Source organism: Octopus bimaculoides, chromosome 14 (assembly GCF_046866305.1).
Source record: "Octopus bimaculoides isolate indiv1 chromosome 14, ASM4686630v1, whole genome shotgun sequence".
Classification (NCBI taxonomy): Eukaryota; Metazoa; Mollusca; class Cephalopoda; order Octopoda; family Octopodidae; genus Octopus; species Octopus bimaculoides.
This window is the reverse complement of record NC_142941.1, coordinates 53,358,849-53,381,633: the sequence shown is the minus strand read 5'-3', so window position 1 is coordinate 53,381,633 and position 22,785 is coordinate 53,358,849. Positions and strand designations below refer to the sequence as shown.

At 38.4% G+C, this 22,785-nt stretch overlaps 1 protein-coding gene across 5 annotated transcripts in view; it reads right to left on the bottom strand.

The window, feature by feature from the left end:
- LOC106867705 (cilia- and flagella-associated protein 99) overlaps positions 1-22,785 on the bottom strand; it is a 169,284-nt gene that overhangs the window by 32,178 nt on the left and 114,321 nt on the right. For all 5 annotated transcript variants that reach the window (XM_089362951.1, XM_089362950.1, XM_089362947.1 and 2 more), the window contains 6 exons: positions 22,084-22,178; positions 21,141-21,199; positions 13,985-14,092; positions 10,089-10,241; positions 4,430-4,515; positions 930-1,134 (listed from right to left, as the gene is read on the bottom strand). In XM_089362951.1, the coding sequence (XP_089219077.1) occupies positions 930-1,134; positions 4,430-4,515; positions 10,089-10,241; positions 13,985-14,092; positions 21,141-21,199; positions 22,084-22,178 (706 nt within the window). The remainder of the gene's footprint in view (positions 1-929; positions 1,135-4,429; positions 4,516-10,088; positions 10,242-13,984; positions 14,093-21,140; positions 21,200-22,083; positions 22,179-22,785) is intronic.

Here is a 22,785-nt window from a genome sequence, read left to right as displayed (position 1 = left end):
TTCAATCGCTGTGGTCTCTTGGCATCTTCTCCATGAGGCCCAGCATCTGGAGGTCAGTCTTTACCACTTTATCCAATGTCTTTGAGGGTTTTCTCCAATTATAAGTTAAATTTACTCTAAGCATCCCACACTTCTTTATACAGCCGTCATCATCCATATATATTCCATAACCATACTAATGTAATCTTCTAATCTCTCTTGCATGCTGCATCTGTTTCCCCTTATACACAGTCTTTTTTACTCAGCTCATTTGTACTTCATCATTCATGTACACTAACATTACACATCAAATAAAGTGGGTTTGCTTTGTTTGTTCGTAGCCTTCACAAATCTTCAGGGTTTAATGTTCATGTCTCACTACCACATAGGATCTCACTTTGTATGTAAGTAACATACAATCTTCCTTTCACTCTTTGAGGGAAACCCTTTAATTCCAGCTGAGATAATAGCTCCCTGAACTTCTTCTAGCCCGTTCTTATTCCGGTTACTATGCTTTTAGAGAGCCCTGCTCCACTGCTGATCAGGTCACGTAGATATCTGAAGCTAACAACTTCTTCCATCTGAATGTCATTTACAAATTATTGACCAATCTAAGGCAATAGATGAAGGTACTTGCTCAAGGTATCAGGCAGTGAGATCAAACACAAAGATGTGCTTGTAAATCAAAATCCTTAACCACCCAGCTTTGCCAAGGTTAACTTATATCCTGTTTTATTGATCCTAGAAGGTTGAAAGGTGAAGTGAACCATGGCAGGATTTGAATTCCAAACATAAAGAGAATTAACTAAAGATGGTAAGGTATTCCAACTCTACTGATTTCCTCAACTTAATGTCCTTTGTCTGAAGGGCATTAGGCTGAAGGGCATTTGTCTGAAGGGCATTAGGTTGAAGAATCTCATATGAGATTAATATGAGGTGAAGAATCTTACTTCTTGTTTCAATTGCAGCACTGTACGTCGATTCTCCTCCTGTAGTTTCTCTTTTGCTAGAATGGCATCTTCTCGAATAATTTTCGATTTTAATCGTAGCTTCTCCAATTCTAGCATTGACTGTTTCATATCTTGTTCTTTCATTGTGCTCTGCCATTTCACAAACTGCCTGTCTTCTTTTCCTCCTTTTTCCAGTTCCTCAAGCCTTGAAAACAAACATACAAATGAATAAATGCATATATTTACTTTTATATATATTTATATATTTACACACACACACAAGATACAATACTGTATTGATATTAATACAGTCTGTGTCCTTATAGCATTTGCAAGGGAGCTCATCGCTCCCATCTCTAGCCTTATGTGATACTCACAGACCTAGGTTTCTGGATGTTATCAGTCATCAGTGTGAGTTAACCACAAGCTAGTGACGGAAGCTATCTTCATATATATATTCTTTAAGTGACACACAGTCACTGATCTCATATAGAGAAAAACAACTTGTTTTTAAATCTCTGAGAGAGAGATCTACAGTAACAGTACCAACAGAAATATAATTTAGATTCAGTTGAATTAGGTCCCTTGTTAGGATGAGCTTATTTACACACTCAGACAATATCAGATGATTATCAAACTCTACATAGAATTTTTTCCACCCGATATTCATGCAGTGTATGCAGATAGCATGATCCAACTTAGTGAATAAATCCACTCTTGTTTGTTCAAACAAGTACTTTATATAAAGATACTTTCCAAATAATTCCAAAGTGCAGATTTCAGGGTAGGTGAGTAAAATATAAATGAGTAACAAAGATGTATAAGTTTCAATACATTACAGCTGTTTCGAGTGACTCCTTTAATTGATCAATGAAAGCATTACATCATTACAAAGAAAACCATTCTCATCAGATGACCACATAGACTTCATGCATAAAGGACAAGTTAGATATTTAAGCATATTCATATCATCAACAAAGATCAAATATTAACAACGATTCCACTGCTAAATTTTTTGGCAGAATGTAAAAAGGACAGTACAGCGACAGACAAACCAGAAATTAGAATATTTCTGATTCGTCTGTTGCTGTACTGTCTCTTCGCTCTTGTGGCAAATAAATGAAATCATTATTATTATTATTATTATTATTATTATTATTATTATTATTATTATTGTTATTATTATTCCACCAAGATCAGCTTTGCCCTCCATCTTTTCGGGGTCAATAAGTTAAGTACCAGTGAAACACCAGGCTCGATGTAATCGACTAGCCCCCCCCCCCCATCCCCAAAATTTCAGGCCTTATAGCAAAATTTGAATCCATCATTATTATTATTATTATTATTATTATTATTATTATTATTATTATTATCATTATTAAAAAAATGTTCTCAAAACTGCCATTTTAACAATTGGCTTCTAACTAGAAGTTGAGTAAAGGTTGAAAAGAACAGTCTTAACAATTATGTACACCAATATATGAGTGCCAGTTTTGCTCTGACTCATGGATCTTTAGACAGCTACACACACAATCATATTATATACAGATGTGGTCTACACACACATAAAATCATATACATTCACATATATCATCAAATACACTGGGACAGAAAAAGAATAGATGAGAGACTCCAATCTGGTATCTATATATCTATCATAGTCTGGAAGAAACATGCTAATGATTATACCACAAACCGACAGCCGCTTTCATCTGTTAACTTAAGCTATAAATATTTTTACTAGTATAACCAAACACTTCCACTTTCACAAAATATTGCATTTAGTTTCTCAGAATATTTATGGTACCTCAGCAGACAGGTATTCTACTATGGTATTCTGCTACCCTCCTCCACCCACCATTTTGAAGCGTTCCATAAAGATGGGGTGCTTTGATGGTTCACCAAATACTTGATGTGTTATTTTAAATTTAAGCCTTTTATTAATGCAATGTTATATCTTTAAAGCATGTTAAGCTTCAAGGTTATTAACAAAAGCTAAACACATAATACATCATATTTTATTATACGATATCATATTATATCATATTATAAGGCAGTAAGCTGGCAGAATTGTTAGCATGCTGGGCAAAAGTCTTAGCAGTATTTTGTCTGTCTTTACACTCTGAGTTCAAATTCCACAGAGGTCGACTTTGCCTTTCATCCTTTCGGGGTCGATAAATTAAGTACCAGTTGTGTACTGGCGTCAATTTAATCGACTGGATCCTCCCCAAAAATTTCAGGCCTTGTGCCTAGAATAGAAAAGGATGTGGTCGTTGCTAGTACCGCCTGACTGGCCCTCGTGCCGGTGGCATGTAAAAGCACCCACTACACTCTCGGAGTGGTTGGCATTAGGAAGGGCATCCATCTGTAGAAACTTTGCCAGATCAAATTGGAGCCTGGTGCAGCCGTTGGCTCTCCAGACTTCAGTCAAACCGTCCAACCCATGCCAGCATGGAAAATGGACGTTAAACGATGATGATGATAATGATAATATATATATATGCACACACACACATATGCACTCACATATGTTAGACTTATAGCAGTTTCTGTATGTCAAATTCACTCAGAAGGCTTTTGGATATCTTGGGGCTACAATGGAAGACAGTTGTCCAAGGTGTCACTCAGTGGGACTGAACCTGAGACCATGTGGTTAGGAAGAAGACTTCGCAATCACACAACCATGCCTACACCAATACAACAATACATTACATAATAAAAAATGTTGGATTTACTAATCAGTGGATGTGAAAATGAACAATTACGCAAACAATTCATTACTGATCTCATTTATTAATTTGATAAACGAAGTCAATTAAATGAGGGAGGAATCAGTTCAGTGGAGATTAGTGCTTTGTCATTGTTATTGTTGTTGTTATTAGTGTTGTTATTTTTGTTGTTGTTATTAGTGTTGTTGTTGTTGTGGTTGCTTAGCTTCAGACTTATGATGAAGGGTGTTCCAGCAGTGACCGCACTAACTTGTATTCAGACTTAACGTATAAATACAAGCTTGTTAGCAGTTCAGATATGCTTGAGGCCTATTTGACCCCATGAGAAAACCATTCTCAGTAATTTGTCATGGAGAAAATTTCCCACTATAGACAAATAGGTGTAAATACAACAAGGCAGTCCACAGTGTCCCCGAAATTAGACTGTTGGACGCATACATTTCAAAGTGATTATCTCCTCTTCAGCTACAGACACCAGAAAGGGAAGTGCTGCAAACTGACATGAGAGACAGGTCAATCTCTTATGATATTCTTACCATTGTTCAATGATTGGTTGTGCAATTCAGTGGCTCACCATAAATAAAATATAGGGTGACAACGCCAAGCAGTGATGTGCATAAACACAATGTTATTACAAGTTCAAATCTGCTTGAGGCATATTTGAATGTGTAAGAAAGCCATTCACTGTATTTTGTTATGGAGAAAATGATTTTGGAAATAGGTTGATGTATTCTTTATTTCTATTGACTTTTTAAAAATTTCTGAATTTACCATTTTAGTTCTGCTTCTTCTTCATTTAAATGAACTTTTCCTTCTCTGAGGACAGCTGCTTTTGTCATCTTAATAGGTGTTGGAGTCTGCAGGTAGAAGAATATTATTGCATAGATTAACGACATTTTTTAGACAAATGAGAATTAGATTCACACAAACTGAATTAAATTAATGGTGGTTGTCACAAATTATATCTATGTGATATCTAGCTGCGATACTTGCTGATATTCTGCATCACCCATTTATGTGATATCTTGATGTGTTATTGGTTAGTTTCATGTCTCGTCCATCATCTCAACAAACGATGATAAACAAGCCAAAACATGGACTTCAGAGTATACAGTAGATACAGACGTGACATCTTAGAACAAGCAGTGCACCAAGAAAGCCACAGGAGCATGAGGAAGACCATAGATGTAGCAGCAAAGTTGCAGGTGCACAAGGAAAGTTGCAGGTGCACCACAAAGGCTAGAGGTATGCAAGAAAGGCTGTAGGTGAAAAAAAAAATCCTAGAACAGGCAGTGCAATATGAACGCCACAGAAGCACAAGTAAGACTACAGGTGCACCAGAAAGGCTGTAGGGGCACAAAGCTATAGATGCATAAGCAAAGGTGTAAATGCACAGAAATACTATAGATGCACAGGCAAGGCCATAGATGCAACATCAAAAGCTATAGAAGATCCAACAAAACACAATAAGACAACAGAGACATTGGCAAGGTCACAGAGATGATGGCTAAAACAGTATAAGAAACAATAGACCAAAAGATATCATTATATTTTGATACAGACACCATTCACTAAGAGCTTCTCACCATACATACACACACACACGCTTACATGTATATGTGCAACAAGCATACACATACACAAATGCATCATAGATTATAGATAAGGTGAGCTTTTAATAAACTGATCTTAATTATAAGAGAAAAAAATAATGAACTAATCCTATAGACATTTCGAATTCTAATTGATTAAAGAATTTTTCTCTAACAAGACCAAGTCTGTGTTCTATCCAAAGAATTTTCTCTGACAATTACTGCCATCACAAACTCTACAGCCACCACCAACACCACCAGCACCACTAACACCGCCATCATAAATACCTCCACAACGACAACACCCAACTACTGTCACCGCCACCACTGCCTCCACCACTACTGCTACCACCACCACTACCACCACGACCATTGCCACCACTACCACTACTACTATCATCACCATGATGAGGACAACCTCACCATGACCACCGCTATCACAAAGACGATAACAATGACAACAATGAAGATGACCATAACAACAAACACCACTCTCCATGATGACTCCCCCTCCATCACCCCCTTCCATCACTACTACTACTACTACTACTACTACTACTACTACTACTACTACTACTACTACTACTACTACTACTATTACTACTGCCCACCAGCAGCAGATCACCACCACCAGCATCATCACTGCAAGCACAACCATGACCACCACCTCCACCATATCTCCCACCACAACTACACTTTCTCCCATTGTCACCCCTACCGCAGCTACAATGACCACCACTGGCCAGCCACCCCACCCCCTCCACCATATACCTATAAAACACCAAAACTACCAATTTATCAAGCTGCTCTCCTCCTCTTCCCCTGCCTTCTTCTTCTTCACCTCCTCATCTTCCTCCTTCCTCTTCCTTCTCTTCCTCCTCCCCTGCCTTCTTCTTCTTCTTCCTCCTCCTCCCCTACTTTAATGACCCACACTAATGACACAATGAGACACTTAGCGTAGGTTAATGAAAATATGTGATTATTCTGTCTCTCTGTGGTGGATTTATTGCAATTAAATGGTGCAAAAACGAGTTAACGGGGAATTAATTGCTAAGATGGGTGGGGTGAGGTGGCAGGAGATACATGAAATTGCGGAAGGAAACTATGAGGGTGATGATGATGATGATGATGATAGTGTGTGTTTGTGTATATTTGTGTGCGTGTGTATGAGAGGGAGAGAGAGAAAGAAAGACTAAAAGGGGATTTTTTTTTATATACCCAGGCCTATTCCCCATTTTGTTTTAGGAGGAGACAGCCACAATGTTGAGAGCACGAGCTGTGCTCATCTGGACATTATCTGCAGAAATAAGTTCCACTTGTCTTGCTAATGAAGTTCTGGTTAACCAAGATGGGTGTAAGAACGATATCACAATGATCTATGTATGCTAGAAAGCTAGTCTTGTGCTGGAGATATAACAAAGAAAGACTCCATATTCTGTAAGAAAAATCATTTCAAAAGAATCCTGAGGGTTAAAGAATACAGGCTGACCTCTTCATCTATATCAATTATGACCACCGTGCCTGTCCAGTGCCACTAATGTCTTCAAATATGCAGATGAAGAACTGAGCTACATTTAGGCCCACAGTAGATGATTCCACTTGTAGTAAGGTTTCTGTTGAGTTTTGAACTTTTGCACTGTGGTTTCTCAGCCCAGGACCACAGCCTAGCATTCTGGCATAAAAGGCAATGTCAGTTATGAAAAATTGTGTCACCATAAATGGCATGAATGCCTACATGAACATGGTTCAGCCAGTCAGGCTGGCTGGTGTGTAACCAAATGAGCTGGAACCCCCTTCTTAAATAGTCTACTTAAACCTTCTAGGAAATCTCTCTAGGATCATAAAAACCGGTGAATTGAATCCTAGACCAGAACAGTCCAGTAGTCCACACAAAGTCATGTCACCTTACTCCATGAGATGGTCTCTCACCTACTTTTCCTTATGTTCGACACAAGGGACTGGCCTTGTTTTGTAAGGCCAGACCATGTACACACTACTCAATATGCAGCAATCTCACCCTTTCTACTTATTCTCTCTTCAATAAACTATGAATTACTTTCATAAATAATCTTACATATTGCATTACAGAAGACTTTTAACTTTTCCATTTCTTATCTCATGAATGTCAGTTCCATTAAGTCCAATATTTGTATACAAAGAAAAAGTAAATTTCTGGGTTAAAACAAATATACAAAAACATAAATATATGTTAGCGCGGTCATTCTTGTCTTAACACCATAGCCCTGCCTAATATGGTGTACAACCAATGAAAAATTAACAACCAAGGCTCACTAGACACTAGACAACATAATAGAATAATAAATAGCATTCCAATACACACACAGACGTACATACATACATACATTCCTGATGATTCTCTGAAATGAGATGAAAGCACTAAATAAACAATTATTGAAAATTCTAACAACCTCCTTTTACATAAAAAATTTGTACACCACTTGAAACAGTCTATACAGAAATATATATATATATATATATACATATATTATATATAGGTGTAGGAGTGGCTGTGTGGTAAGTAGCTTGCTTACAAATCGCATGGTTCTGGGCTCAGTCCCACTGCGTGGCACCTTGGGCAAGTGTCTTCTACTATAACCTCGGGCTGACAATAGCTTTGTGAGTGGATTTGGTAGACGGTTCACTCCAGTTCACTCAGCTGTAGAAATGATTTGCGACATCACTGGTGTCAAGCTGTATCGACCCCTTTGCTTTTCCCTTGGATAACATCAGTGGCTTGGAGAGGGAAAAGCTGGTATGCGTGGGCGACCGCTGGTCTTCCATAATAACAACCCTAGGTTGTGTGTTCGCTGGTGAGGCAACTTTCTGCCCAGACTTGTACCCCCGAGGGGAACCTCTTAGGTGCACCCATGGTCATTCGTGACAGACGGAGTCAAGAGACTTTATTAAGCAAATGTATTTATGTATCAGTGTGGAATTAAGAAAAAGGAGAGAAAAGGAAAAACAATAGAAAGAGGAAAGGAGAAGCAGAGATTTACTTGAATCCAAATAAATAAAATAATAATGCAAGTTTTGTTCCTTGGTGAATAAAATATAGAAACATGAGACGACCATCAGAGACAACCAAACAGAAAGACAGACTGATAAAAGATAAGAAATAAGAGATAGGCTTAATATGAAATGATATGAAATTAATAGATAAACAACACCCTTCTTTTCTTAAATGGGAAAGGCAGTGAAAAGCCCTACATACCATGACCTACATACAGTTATTTCATGAATTTAAGGTCAAGTTTAGATATTTCCAAGGTGGAATTGAAGCAAAGAGTGAGGTGGGGGGTGGGCTCACCTTATGATATTTTTATCTAGGTTGACTGCGGTTATAAGGGTGACATGAAGGGGTGTTGAAAAGTTCCTGGCTTTGGGTAAAAGAAAATTCAGGAGGATCAGTTAATTATGATTTTATTTTGACATATTCCTCTCTCAGATTCACACACTTATTGCAGTGGTCGTTCAGTTTTTCTAAGCCCTGTAAAAAAACTTGGAAGGTTGGGCCTCCAGCCAGGCCTTTCGTGGTACCTTAAAGCCTGGAACTTTTCAGTACCCCCTCGTATGTGTGTCTGACATAGTATGTTTTCAACTACAGTATTCATGTCTTTGTTTTTTTTTTAAAGACATATATGGAGATTTAGCTGCTATTTCTAGAAGGTCAAGCAACCCAGTACAAGCTTTCCTGCTGGTTCATTGTGGGTGTGTGTGTGTGTCTACCGACAGAATACAACCCTTGCATGACATTAAAATTTCCTTCCCTTTCTCCTCCAATGTCCTCCTTCCGACAGATTTGGAATCCCAAGTCTCAACCTTAGCCAAAATACTAACAGACCCCTAGAAAATGTCATAAATGTTTCATACATCATGTAAATTCTTATATTTTTTATAAATGAGAGCAAGAAAAGTGGGACTCATTAACCCTTTTTTAGGGACCTCTAGAACATATGGAAGGATAGAAAGAAGTAAGTTATCACCAAATCAAGAAATAGGGTCCAATTACTAGCAACAGATTGGAATGACCTAAAAGAACCAAAGGCCAAAGGGACAGGCAATGATGTTAAACTGGGCAATGGATTAAATCCACTGTTCAAAAGCAACATTGGGTCTCGACAGGATTCAGTACAGTTGTCATTTACTAAATCTCATTAAGAAGACTTTAATCAACTCAAAACAGAAAACATTTTCTGCAGGGTTAGAAGGAACCTGAAAAGATGTACTTGCAAAACAGACTTCCTAACCACACAGCCATGCCTGTATCCTTGGCCTTACACCAAGTTAGACCTTGCCCTGTACTCCAAGTTAGGTCTTGTCTTGTAATCCAAGTTAGATCTTACCCTGTACTCCAAGATAGACCTTACCCTGTAGATTTATTTTCAAAGACATTCTAGATTTGGTTAACTTGCCCAGTTTTACATCTTATCTTTCGTTGCAGAGATGGTATGTCTGAAACTTACAATAGTCATGTTCTTCCTTCTTTTTTAAAGATGTGCATGAAGATTTAGCTGATATTTCTTGCAGGTCAAGTGAACAAATACAAGCTCTCCCATTGGTTCACTCTGTGTCTTGCAGTTGTTGTTGTTGTTGTTGTTGTTGTTGTTATGGTTGTTTAACCCTTGGCCAATTATAACCAAACAGGCCTTTAACCACAAGCATTACAACTGCGACTCTTCAATTATTTCTTTTGCAGATTCAGACACAGTTTATGTCAGAACATTGAAATTTTTCCTTCCAGTCTTTTTATAAAAGACAAATGAGAGGGATTTGAAGGGGGAAAAAAAGAAAAAAGAAAGCAGAACGGTGTGGTTTACCTCAAAATTTGGCATACTGATGCACTTCTTTTTGTTGAATTGTAACAGTTTATTTCTCTCGTTTTCTATTTCTCTCAGTTTCAGGTAAGTTTTTTCCTTCAGTGTTGGGTCAGCACACTTCAGTTCAAGGTTAGCCAATTCCTTCAGATGCTCCTGAAAAAAAACAAAAACAAAAAAAAAAACCAATAAAAAAACAGAAACTTGTTAAGCTTCAATATTCTTTTCTACTCAAGGCATGAGACCTGAAATTTTGGGGGAGGGTTTAAGTCGATTGCATCGACCCCAGCATGCAACTGGTACTTAATTTATTGACCCTGAAAGGATGAAAAGCGAAGTTGATCTTGGCAGAATTTGAACTCAGAACGTAGCCACAGATTATTATAACCTTGGGCCAACCAAAGCCTTGTGAGTGGATTTGGTAGACGGAGACTGAAAGAAACCTGTTGTATATATATATATATATATATATATATATATATATATATATATAGGTGTGTCTTTGTGTCTGTGTTGGTCCCCACCACTGCTTGACAACCAGCGTTGGTGTGTTTACATCCCTGTAACTTAGCTGTTTGGCAAAAGAGACTGAGAGAATATATACCGGGCTGAAAAAAGAAGTACTGGGGGCAATTCCTTTGACTAAAAATTCTTCAAGGTGGATGCCCCAGCATGGCCACAGTCTAATGACTGAAGCAGGTATAAGCTAAAAGGCAAGGAGAGGTGCAAAATAAATGTCTTATAATTTTCTGAAAAACAGAAATTTCTTAAATGAAGTTTCGCCGAGATGGGTTTTCAAGGGAGTAAATTGCCAACATGGTGATAAAATTCAGAAAAAAAGGACACAGGAAAAGAAAAAAAAAAAATCGACATATTTATTGCAAGTACGCAAATAAGAATTTTGTTTTGCTTAATTTTATTTTAAGGTTAATAAATATTTTTTATTTTGAAAATTAGTATTCACTTCATGATTTTGTATAAGCACCAAGAAATTTAATAGAAAGTTAAATTATTATTATTGTATTTCCTGATATTACCAAGGATGGCAAAAATATTCTTCCAAATGACAAATAACAGAATTCAATATAAATTGTAGCTTTTATCTTTTACTTGTTTCAGTTATTAGACAGTGGCCATGCTGTAGCACCACCTTGAAGGATTTTAGTTAAATGAATTAACCCCAATACTTCTTTTTCTTTAAAGTCAAGCACATATTCTATCAGTTGTTTTTGCCAAACTGCTAAGTTACAGAGACATAAACACACAATTACTAGTTGTCAGGCAATGATGGGGGGGAAGACATATCTGATCTGACAGCGTTTCTACAGCTGGATGCCCTTCCTAGTGCCAACCACTCCGAGAATGTAGTGAGTGCTTTTTTACGTGCCACTGGCACAGGGGTCAGAGGGGGCTGGCATCGGCCACGTTTGGATGGTGCTTTTTACGTGCTACCGACACAAGGAGGTCACAACTACAATTTCCATTTGATTTAATTTTGATGTTGATGTTGATGTACTTGACTCATTAGGTCTCCTCAAGCAATAGTCTCATTATCATTATTATTATTATTATTAAAAGAAACAACATCCTGGGGTCAATTCATTTGATTAAAACCTTTCAAGGTGGTGCTCAGGCATGGCCACCGTCGAATGGCTGAAACAGGTAAAGCGAGGTAAGGTTTTCTGCACAGTTTCTGTTATTCAAAAACCTTTCGCGAGGCATTGTTCAACCCAGGTTTACAGTAGAAGACACTTGTCATGGGTGTCACACAATGGTATTGAACCGAAAACAACATGATTGCATAACAGGTTTGTCGACCATACAGCCATACCAGTGCCTGTAGCTACATAAACATGGTAAAATCAATATACAGTGTTACATTTCTAGGATGTTTTAAATAGAAATATGGATTCAAATGTGTAAACATGCAAGAATAAAGGAGGAAAAATTTTATACAGGTATATGAAAGGTTTTATAAAAAGGAGAGAAAGAGAGAAAGAAGGAGAGAGAGTGGAGCGATAGGAAATGAGAGAGAGTGGGGAGATAGAATGTGAAAGAGAGAGAGAGAGTGAGAGTGAAAGGGGGGAGTATATAAAATACAACCAGTAAACATGGTGGTGGTGGTGGTGGCATGTGTATAGATATATACATATATATTTATATATATATATATATATATATATATATATATATATATATATATATACATACTTACATTTATACATATATACATATGTATATGCATATACACATGTGTATATACATATACTTATATATATACACACATATATATATATATATATATATATATATATATATATACACACACACACACACACACATACACACACACACACAAATATAGACAGATAGATTGATAAACACCTACTCCCAATTAAAATTACACAGACATAGAACCACTCTCAGACACACCTTTACAGTCTGTCAGGTGAGATGCTTAGAAACAAACAAGTGTTTCTTGTGTTTTTTTTTCCAACTCAGGATGACCCCCCCCCCCCCCTCCCACCCTTACCCCTGTCCATACAGCTGTAAGGAAACAAAAGATGATTTTTTTTTTTTGTCCTCTCAGGGAAACAGTTATAATGCTGCTGAAAGCAGAAAAAATGATTTACTATTTACATTGAATTTTCATGAAATAAGAAGAATTGCCACAACGAATATCATACGTTCAATGTTCGACTGATATGGGTTTATGTGCTGTGTGAGAGAAGCATCTGGAAGGCATTCTAACATATCAGACCAGATCAGACCAGGCCAGGCCAGAGGCCAAACTACTATGTTGAAGTATTTGAACAGCTCTGGTTTTGTCAGCCACACAAAGATCTAGTTTAGGCAAGCTCCTCACTAGAGTATATTGGCATTGCGTTGTGGTTTAGCCTTTGGTCAGCCTTGTTCTGACAAAGGTATTCAAGCCAAGAGTATTTCATATATAGAGAAAAACAACTTGCCAAGTCAGACTAGAACCTGGTGCAGCTATCCGGCTCATCAGCTCCAGTCAAACCGTCTAAGCCATGCCAGCATGGAGAGTGGACGTTAAACGATAATGATGAAGAATAAAGAATGGACAGTGTGATTACTTAGAAATATGGCCTTGATGGGGGTCATCTCAGAAATGGCTCAGTTGACATGATTGGAAAATGGAAGGAAGGGCGTCTACAGAATAGGATCAATAGTGTTTGCATGCAAGAAGAGCTGGATTTCACTGGAATTCAATAGCTCTGATCATCCAACCATGGATACAAGGGATCATGAACAGTCTTGGGTGAATTAATTGTCTTGATTGTTTGACAATGTCAGGACTGATTAAGTAGTCAATAAGAAGATAATGAAAATAATGAGAACAAAGAGCTCAAGTTATTATTGAGTGTGGCTGGACAGGTGGAGATTATAGAACACTGGACAATGAGCTCATAGGTAACCAATTTATATTAACTCTGTGGCATGCTACTGTTCATTCCTTTGTTTATTTTTATGTCTGTTTTTCCATGCTAGCATGGGTTAGAGGAGTACATTTTTGAGGCATTGTTTTACGGCTGGTGGTGGTGGAGGTGGTATTGCTTGCTGTTGTTGGTGGTGATAGTGGTGATGATATTGATAATGAAACTCAAGTAGTTTGCTTAATTGAACAAGCATAGGATACCAAATCATCTGAGATTGCTTAATTAACCTGCGAAAGACTGATGTCTTATCAAACAAGAGAATCACCTCACACCTGTTTAATGTCATGTAACAAGAGCAACATGCTGGTCCTTAAAAGTCTCCACGAATATATTAAAAGAGGTGCTGGGGCAATCTAAAAGCACTGCAAATTGGAATAAAGAAAGTTTAATGATTCTTGCAAAACAGAAAGTACAATAATTGAAGGAAGTCAGACCAACCTCTGCGAGCACTTTATTGTTCTTCTTGATGCTGTAGAGGGTTTTGAATTCACTTGGTTCCTCATATAATGTTTTTGGTACTGGCTTTGCTTTTCCTAATTTTGGTATCTAGAAAATACAAAAATAAGGGCTATTATGAAACGGGGACATAACACAGGATTATTAAATAAAGTTGGAAAACGGAAGGGTGAACAAGAAAGTGTTAGATATTATTGCTTTTTCCTTTTTCCAAGTAGGCTCTGATTGAGCAGATATAAGATAAAAGGCATTCCAGCCATGACCACCCCATCCTTTTCTTCAAGTTTATTGTACTGCTGAATGACAATATCTATATGTTGTTTTTTTAAGGTTATGGTGGGATGGAGATTTGGCTGCTATTTCTAACAAGTTGAATAATCATTTAGAACAATTGTCTTCCATCATGGCTCTCAGAGCCTCATGAGGCCTTCAAGCATTCTTCAGGTGGCCCTTGACAATCTCCCTTCCCTAATTGACTTGTGCTTTACATTTTTTTGGTGTGGCCCCCTAAAAATATCCAGATTTGGGATCTGGCCCAGATATTAAAATGATTGAGAACCACCAATGTTAGACTTGTTGCATTAGTTAGCGAGTTGGTGTGCAGTTAGACCAGAGCATATCATCTAGCAAGTTAATGGCATGTAGTTAGACTAGTTTACACCAGTTAGTAACTTGACTGTGTACACTTAGACCAGTGTATATTTGTTAGTAACTTGATGGTATAGAGTTAAGCCAGTCTGTATTAGTGAATAACTTAGCATTGCTCAGTTAGACCAGCCCACGCTGGTGTATAACTCAAGTGTAAAGTTAAACCAGTCCACTGTCCATCCTGCTGTATAACTTTACAATGCAAAGTTAGACCAGTCCACTGTCCATCCTGCTGTATAACTTTACAATGCAAAGTTAGACCAGTCCACTGTCCATCCTGCTGTATAACTTTACAATGCAAAGTTAGACCAGTCCACTGTCCATCCTGCTGTATAACTTTACAATGCAAAGTTAGACTAGTCCACCTTACTGTATAACTTGATGGTGTATAAGTTAATGTGGGGCCTCTACACGATAGGTTGATTGACCAAAAATAGCAGCCAAATCTCTCTCCAGCCTTCATTATCATCATCATCGTCAACAGCAGCAGCATTTAAGAGCCTTTTTCCATGCTGTCATGGGTAGAACAATTTGAGCCAAAGGTCTTCATTGAGCCTGGTGAGTCACAGGTCTGCATTGAGCCTGGTGAGTCACAGGTACGCATTGAGTCTGGTGAGTCACAAGTCTGCATTGAGACTGGTGGGTCACAGGCCTGCATTGAGCCTGGTGAGTCACAGGTCTGCACTGAGCCTGGTGAGTCACAGGTCTGCATTGAGCCTGGTGAGTCACAGGTCTGCATTGAGCCTGGTGAGTCACAGGTCTGCACTGAGCCTGGTGAGTCAGAGGTTTCTATGACTGGATGCTTCTCTTCAGTAAGCAAAAATAAGTTGGACAGTGTAGTTCCTGGTTTATCATAACACAGGATGGTCATGGTTGGAAACCTTTTGAAGACAGGTTTACTGGATGAGGTTTGACCTGGGCCTAAAGAGCAACAACGATAACAACAACAACAACAACAACAACAACAACAATAACCACATGTTGATAACATACAATTAGAGCAATCGACATTGCTGAGTAACAAATACATGACAATGCAACGTTAATTAATGGCTTTATCAAATGACAGAGCAACTAATGAATTAATTATAGGCAGAAAAAACAAACAACAGAATACATACAAAATATACATACACATGCTAAGTAGATGCTTATATACACACGTTTGTAACCACACATCCACACACATAAATTAACACACATTTGCATATAAACAAAACAACACACACACACACAAGTGCTAAGCATATGAACACACACAAGACATATGTGACCTTCACAATCTGCACAAACTAAACTGTAAACATTATACACACACACACAGATATACACATATATTCACACACATGTAAAAACACACATACACATACACAAATGTATATATACCTTCACAGGTGCAAATACATTCCTTTCCTTGACACACTAATATATAAATATATATATATATTTATATGTATATATAGATGTGTGTATATATAAATATATATATATATATATATATATATATATATATAAATATATATATATATATATATATACACACACACACACATACACATACATACACTTACCCCCTCTCCATTTTATTTTCATACCCCTCCCCTCCGACACAACTTATATACAATAACATATCCAGTCTCGTAGACCCATGCTCACTCTCTTACACACAAACACCGACACACACACACTCTCTCTCTCTCTCACACACACACACATGTATGTATACATAATCTGCCACTCACTTTCGAACACACAAACACATGCACTTTTGCACACACACACACACACACTGAAGGACATATACAAACTATCTCACTTTCTCTGTGTCTCCCCCTTTCTCCTCTCTCTCTTACACATAAGTATAATCTCTCTCTCTCTCTGGCTCATATATTAAACACGCTCATATAAATGCACAGAAACTATCTACTTTCTGTTTGTCTGATTCTCCCCCCCCCCTCTCTATCACACACACATTCAATCACCCGCACAGCATCTACACATACACACATTCATATTTCTCTTTTCTCTCATATATATACACAAAAACATGTAGACTTATTCAAACAAACAGTCGCACACACACTCTCTCTTCTTTGTATGTACACAAACACATACAAACATACATACAACTGATATACACAGCCACCAGGAATGTCCCATGAATAAATTACTCAGGGTAAGCAGAAGGTATTAATAGAATAATTTGTCAACAAAAGGCTTAATCATTGTGAGACAGTATGCAAAAATATCAGGGAAACAATAGATATTTATTTATACACAAACACTTACGCACACGTGCATACACATGTGCATACACCCACACAAACATGTACACACACATACAAATATACATACATATATATGTATATGCATGTACATATATGTATGTATATATATATATATATATATATATATATATATATATATATATATATATATATATATATATATATATATCATCACCATCATTGTTTAACATCTGTTTTCCATGCTGGCATGGATTGGACAGTTTGACCAAGGTCTGGAGAGCCAGTGGCTGCATCAGGCTCCAATCTGATCTGGCAATGTTTCTACTGCTGGATGCCCTTCCTAATGCCAACCATTGGGAGCCAGTCAGGCGGCACTGGCATCAGCCACATTCGAATGGTGCTTCTTATGTGCCACTGGAATGGGAGCCAGTCAAGGTGTACTGGCATCGGCTACGTTCAGATGGTGCTTTTTATGTGCCACCAGCATATATATACATATCTATACATATATGTCTGTGTACATATCTATAATATATTTTGGAGCCAGTATGCTCCGTTGGATGTGTAATGTCAATGTGAATACCCGTCAGAGTGTAAGTATCTTGAGAGAAAAGCTGAACATTAGAAGCATCAGTTGTGGTGTGCAAGAGAGACGATTGCGCTGGTATGGACATGTGGTGAGAATGGATGAGGATAGCTGCGTGAAAAAGTGCCACACCCTAACAGTTGAGGGAACCCGTGGAAGAGGTAGGCCCAGGAAGACCTGGGCTGAGGTGGTGAGGCAAGACCTTCGTACATTGGGCCTCACCGAGGCGATGACTACTGACCGAGACCTTTGGAAATGTGCTGTGCGTGAGAAGACCCGGCAAGCCAAGTAAGATCGTTGCCAGTGCCCCTGGACTGGCTCTTGTGCGGGTGGCACATGAGATGCACCATTTTGAGCGTGGCCGTTGCCAGTACCGCCTGACTGGCTCCCGTAGGATTTTCGAGTGAGATCGTTGCCAGTGCCCCTGGACTGGCTTGTGCGGGTGGCACATAAAAGACACCATTTCGAGCGTGGCCGTTTTCGTGCGGGTGACACGTAAAAGCACCCACTACACTCTCTGAGTGGTTGGCGTTAGGAAGGGCATCCAGCTGTAGAAACTCTGCCAAATTAGATTGGAGCCTGGTGTTGCCATCCGGTTTCACCAGTCCTCAGTCAAATCGTCCAACCCATGCTAGCATGGAAAGCGGACGTTAAACGATGATGATGATGATGATGATCTGTATTATATATATCAAAATAATTATCCATAATTAAAAAATTCCTATGTATAGAGTGGGTTGTTCCTATTACAATTTAGATGTTTAATTGCACACGTATTTTAATTTGCTTCATAGTTATTGTGACATTAACATTGCAATATCAAAAGAAAACAGTAGAGTATATATTGCAACATTAAATTTATACGTACACACACACATATATATGTGTACACACACACACACATACACATCATCATCATCAGCATTGTTCTAATGTCCACTTTTCCATGCTTGCATGGGTCAGATGGAATTTGATGAGACAAATTTTCTATGGTTGGACGCTCTACCTGATACTCTCTCTCTCTCTCTCTCTCTCTCTCTCACCTGTTTCCAATGCAAGATAACATTTCTCTATGGCTGAACATATTTTGCTTTTCATGGAAGATTGGAAATGAAAGACACCATTTGTACGGCTGTGATGCTTATTTACAACCACTGCACACAAAGAAGGAAAAGAAACACAATCACACAAACATATATACACAGACACACATACAAATACATACACACTGTTATAATGTGGATCCTTGTCCACTTGCATGTTGTCGTCAGCACTGTAATATTCTATTATGATGTATTGGTATTCCTTGTCTTATTATCTTTCACTCATCTATTCTGCTATCACTGATAGCTCCGCAAGACAACAGCTTTGAAACGTCTACCTTGACGGTGACTTGAACTCGTATATATCACATAACGGACACTGACTCCAACTGAGAACTTCTACAATGACTCTACTACTACTACTGACCTTCCTACGACGATTGACTGTCTGACTTTATAATGGCTGGGTCATACCACTTTGTCACATGGGAAGGAGTGTACCATTTTCACTACAACACATACATACATGCATACATTTAATGAGACACCTTTATTACGTCACATGACGAGATGCTTCTGCAGTAAGGGATGAACCACAACTAGTTGTATAGTTTCCCACCTGGGGGGGGGGGGGGGGTAGATGTAGGATGCCATGCAGTAGGACTGAACTCAAAACCATGTGGTTTAGAAAACAAACTTCTAAACCACAGACAGACAGACAGGTAGGTAGGCAGATAGATAGACAGACAGACAGATAGACAGACAGATAGAAAGATAGATAGACAGACAGACAAACAGACAGGTAGATAGATAGAAAGATAGACAGATAGATAGACAGACAGACAGATAGATAGACAAACAGACAGACAGAATAAATATACAAATATATGCATATAAACATTACTAGGAATTGAAAACAGTTGATGTGTTGTACCTATGAATGCATGTAAACATAAACACTATCATGTATACAATACCTTAGATACAAATAACTGTATATATTATATACAGTTGCATTTAGATATGTACACATACACACACACATGTGCAATACAATAATGCATGTTCATTATTTCAATTTTATACGCTCAGATGAAGTAGAATACCTCTAAAAACTGATTTAATTAACAGATGGCCAACACATGTGATATCACACACAAACGTGCGCATGCGCACACATGCACATATGCAAGCATGCACACACTTTGCTTACTTTGTCATGACACTGATGCAAAGCAGAAATCATTTTGCCTTTATGACGCAATATTTAATGTGTTATGGAGCTGAACTCACAGCATGGGGGTTTAATAGCGTTACACATAATATATAGATCGAGCTTGAAAGCGAGATGAAATTGTGCCTAACATCAATACAGTAGCCATTTCCTGAAATACACACTGAATGCCATGCAATAAATTCCTGTTTTTACAAGAATTTTGGAGTTTGTTTACTTTTTATATTTAATAATTATAATTTATAATATGTGCTTTTTTTTTTCTTCAGTCGGAATTACCTACCTTGACTACATTGATGGGATGGTCTTCACTCTCTCACCTGTTAATTGTCCCCCAATACAGCAAACTTGTCACGCAAAAAGATGACATTATATTCTTTTACTTGATTCAGTCATTTGACTGTGGCCGTACTGGAGCACAGTTGTTAGTCGAACAAATCGACCCCAGGACTTACTCTTTGTAAGCCTAGTAATTATCCTATCGGTCTCTTTTGCTGAACAGCTAAGTGATGGGGAGGGGACAAACACACGCACCCACACACATATATATATATATATACACATATATATATATATGCAACAGGCTTCTTTCAGTTTCCATCTACCAAATCCACTCACAAGGCTTTGGTCGGCCCGAGGCTATAGTAGAAGACACTTGTGCCTATAATAGAAATCATAGTAGATTCCTGTGACAAGCATTGTAAGATGACTGGTCCCTATTTTACATCAGTATCTTTCTTCTCCTACAAGAGCTACCTTCCCCATGGATTTGTTGAAAATTAACAGGTGCTTCCTCTACCTTAGGGAACAATCTATTTAACCCATAGACAGGACCCCTGACAGGTATTACTGTTCCCAGATCAGAATGGGCCTGGGAGTAACGGTAATTAAGGGCTGACTCGGAATTCCTAAACTGGAGTCTCAACACCAGATATAGTTTAGTGTGATACCCAGGACATACATACATACATACATACATACTTACACACATATACACACACTCTCTCTCTCTCTAACTTTTGCTTTCTCTCTTGCATACAAATACAACCACACACAGACACACACACAAACATATAGATGTTCCCACTACCAGCTCATATTAAATCTATCTATCTATCTGTCTATCTATCTCTTTCTTTCTGTCTACCTGTCTGTCTATCTATCTATCTCTTTCTTTCTGTCTGTCTGTGTATCTCTCTGTCTATCTGTCTCTCTCTTTTATCTACCTACCTACCTACCTACCTACCTACCTACCTACCTACCTACCTATCTATCTATCGGTCATTCTCTCTCTCTCTCCCTCTTTCTATTTATCTGTCTACCTACCAATCTGTCTGTCTCTCTCTCTCTCCCTATATATAGTAACATGTTAACTTACAGGCTGGGGAATCGGAACTTTCCTGAAAGCCGGTTTGGTAAGGTTGAATGGTTTAACAACTGCAAAAATAAAAAAAATTAAAATTTCAAATAATAAAAGAAAGAAGAAAAAGAATAAGGAAACAAAAAAAAAAGCCTCAAACCCAGGCACAATGGAAGCAATCAAAAGAACATGAAGAATATCCTGAAAATCAATGACCACAAAGGTTTGGTAGAATGTAGGTCTGAGCAGAGACACTGAGGACTGTCTGTCCATTGATGGATGGCCACAGACAAACCACTTGTGTATGAGTGTGTGTGTGCATGTGTATCTATGGGTGAGTGTTGCGTGTGCATGTGTATTTGTGTGTGTATATGTATATGTGTATGTTTGTGTGTGTGTGTGTTAGCATGTCCATGTTGGTGTTTGTGTGTGTGTGAGTGTGTGTGCGAATGTGTACGTTGTGTTGTATGTGTATATGTTGCTGTGTTGGTGTGTGTGTGCATGTACTGGTGTGTGTGTGTATACCTGTATTTGTGTGTGTGTGTATGTGCATGTGCATATCTGTGTGTGATGTGTGTGTGTATACCTGTGTGTGGTGCATATGTTTGTGTGTGTGTGTGTGTGTGTGTGTGTATCTGTGTATGTGTGTGTGTGTGTGTGTGTGTGTGTGCATATGTTTGTTGGTGAATGTCACACATGCACAAGTGTGTGTGTGTGTGTGTGTGTGTGTGTGTGTGTGCGTTCCTTCACCACTGCTTGACAACCGGTGTTGGTGTGTTTACATCCCTGTAACTTAGCAGTTTGGCAAAAATGACCAATGGAATTAGTACCAGGTTTTAAAATAAATTATAAATACTGGGGTTGAATTGAACTGAATTGAACTGGTTTCAGCTCATGAGCTGGGGCCATGCTGCCCCTTTAAGTGTAAAGAAAAAGCAGAACATTCTCTTTGACAATGTACCTGTGTTAGAGATTTCTTTTCTCGGTTTCTGAGGTAAGCTGCTCTGTAATCTCATAAGAACAATGTTGTTGTAATCAGAAAGCAGAGGTAAGTTGCTGTAAAAAGACAGAAAAAAAAAAAGGGAGTCAAAGACATATTGTTTAATTATTATTTTCTTTAGTAAAGTTAATGAGCTTTGCATGCTGTGTGGTGGTGGGGACAAAGATGATGTCTTTTTTTTTTCTTGTTTTGAGAAAAACCTCCTTTTAGAGAGAGAATATTTCTTTAGAGAGAATATTTCTTTAAACGTTTGAGCGTGATCATTGCCAGAGCACCAGCTGTCTGGTTTTCGTGCTGGTGGCACATAAATAGCACCATTTGAGCGTGACCATTACCAACGTCGCCTTCCTGGCACGTGCTAAGACATTCGAGCGAGTTCATTGCCAGTGCCGCTGGACTGGCTCCTGTGGAGGTGGCACGTAAAATACACCATTTCGAGCGTGGCCGTTGCCAGTACCTCCTGACTGGCTGTCATTCCGGTGGCACGTAAAAGCACCCACTACACTCTCGGAGTGGTTGGCGTTAGGAAGGGCATCCAGCTGTAGATGGTCATGGTTGGAAATGTCTTTCAGCCTGGAACTGTTTCAGCCTATGTTGACCTGGGGTTAAACAACAACAAATGTTTTGTGTGCATGTCCATGTCCCACACAATCTCCTGCTGCT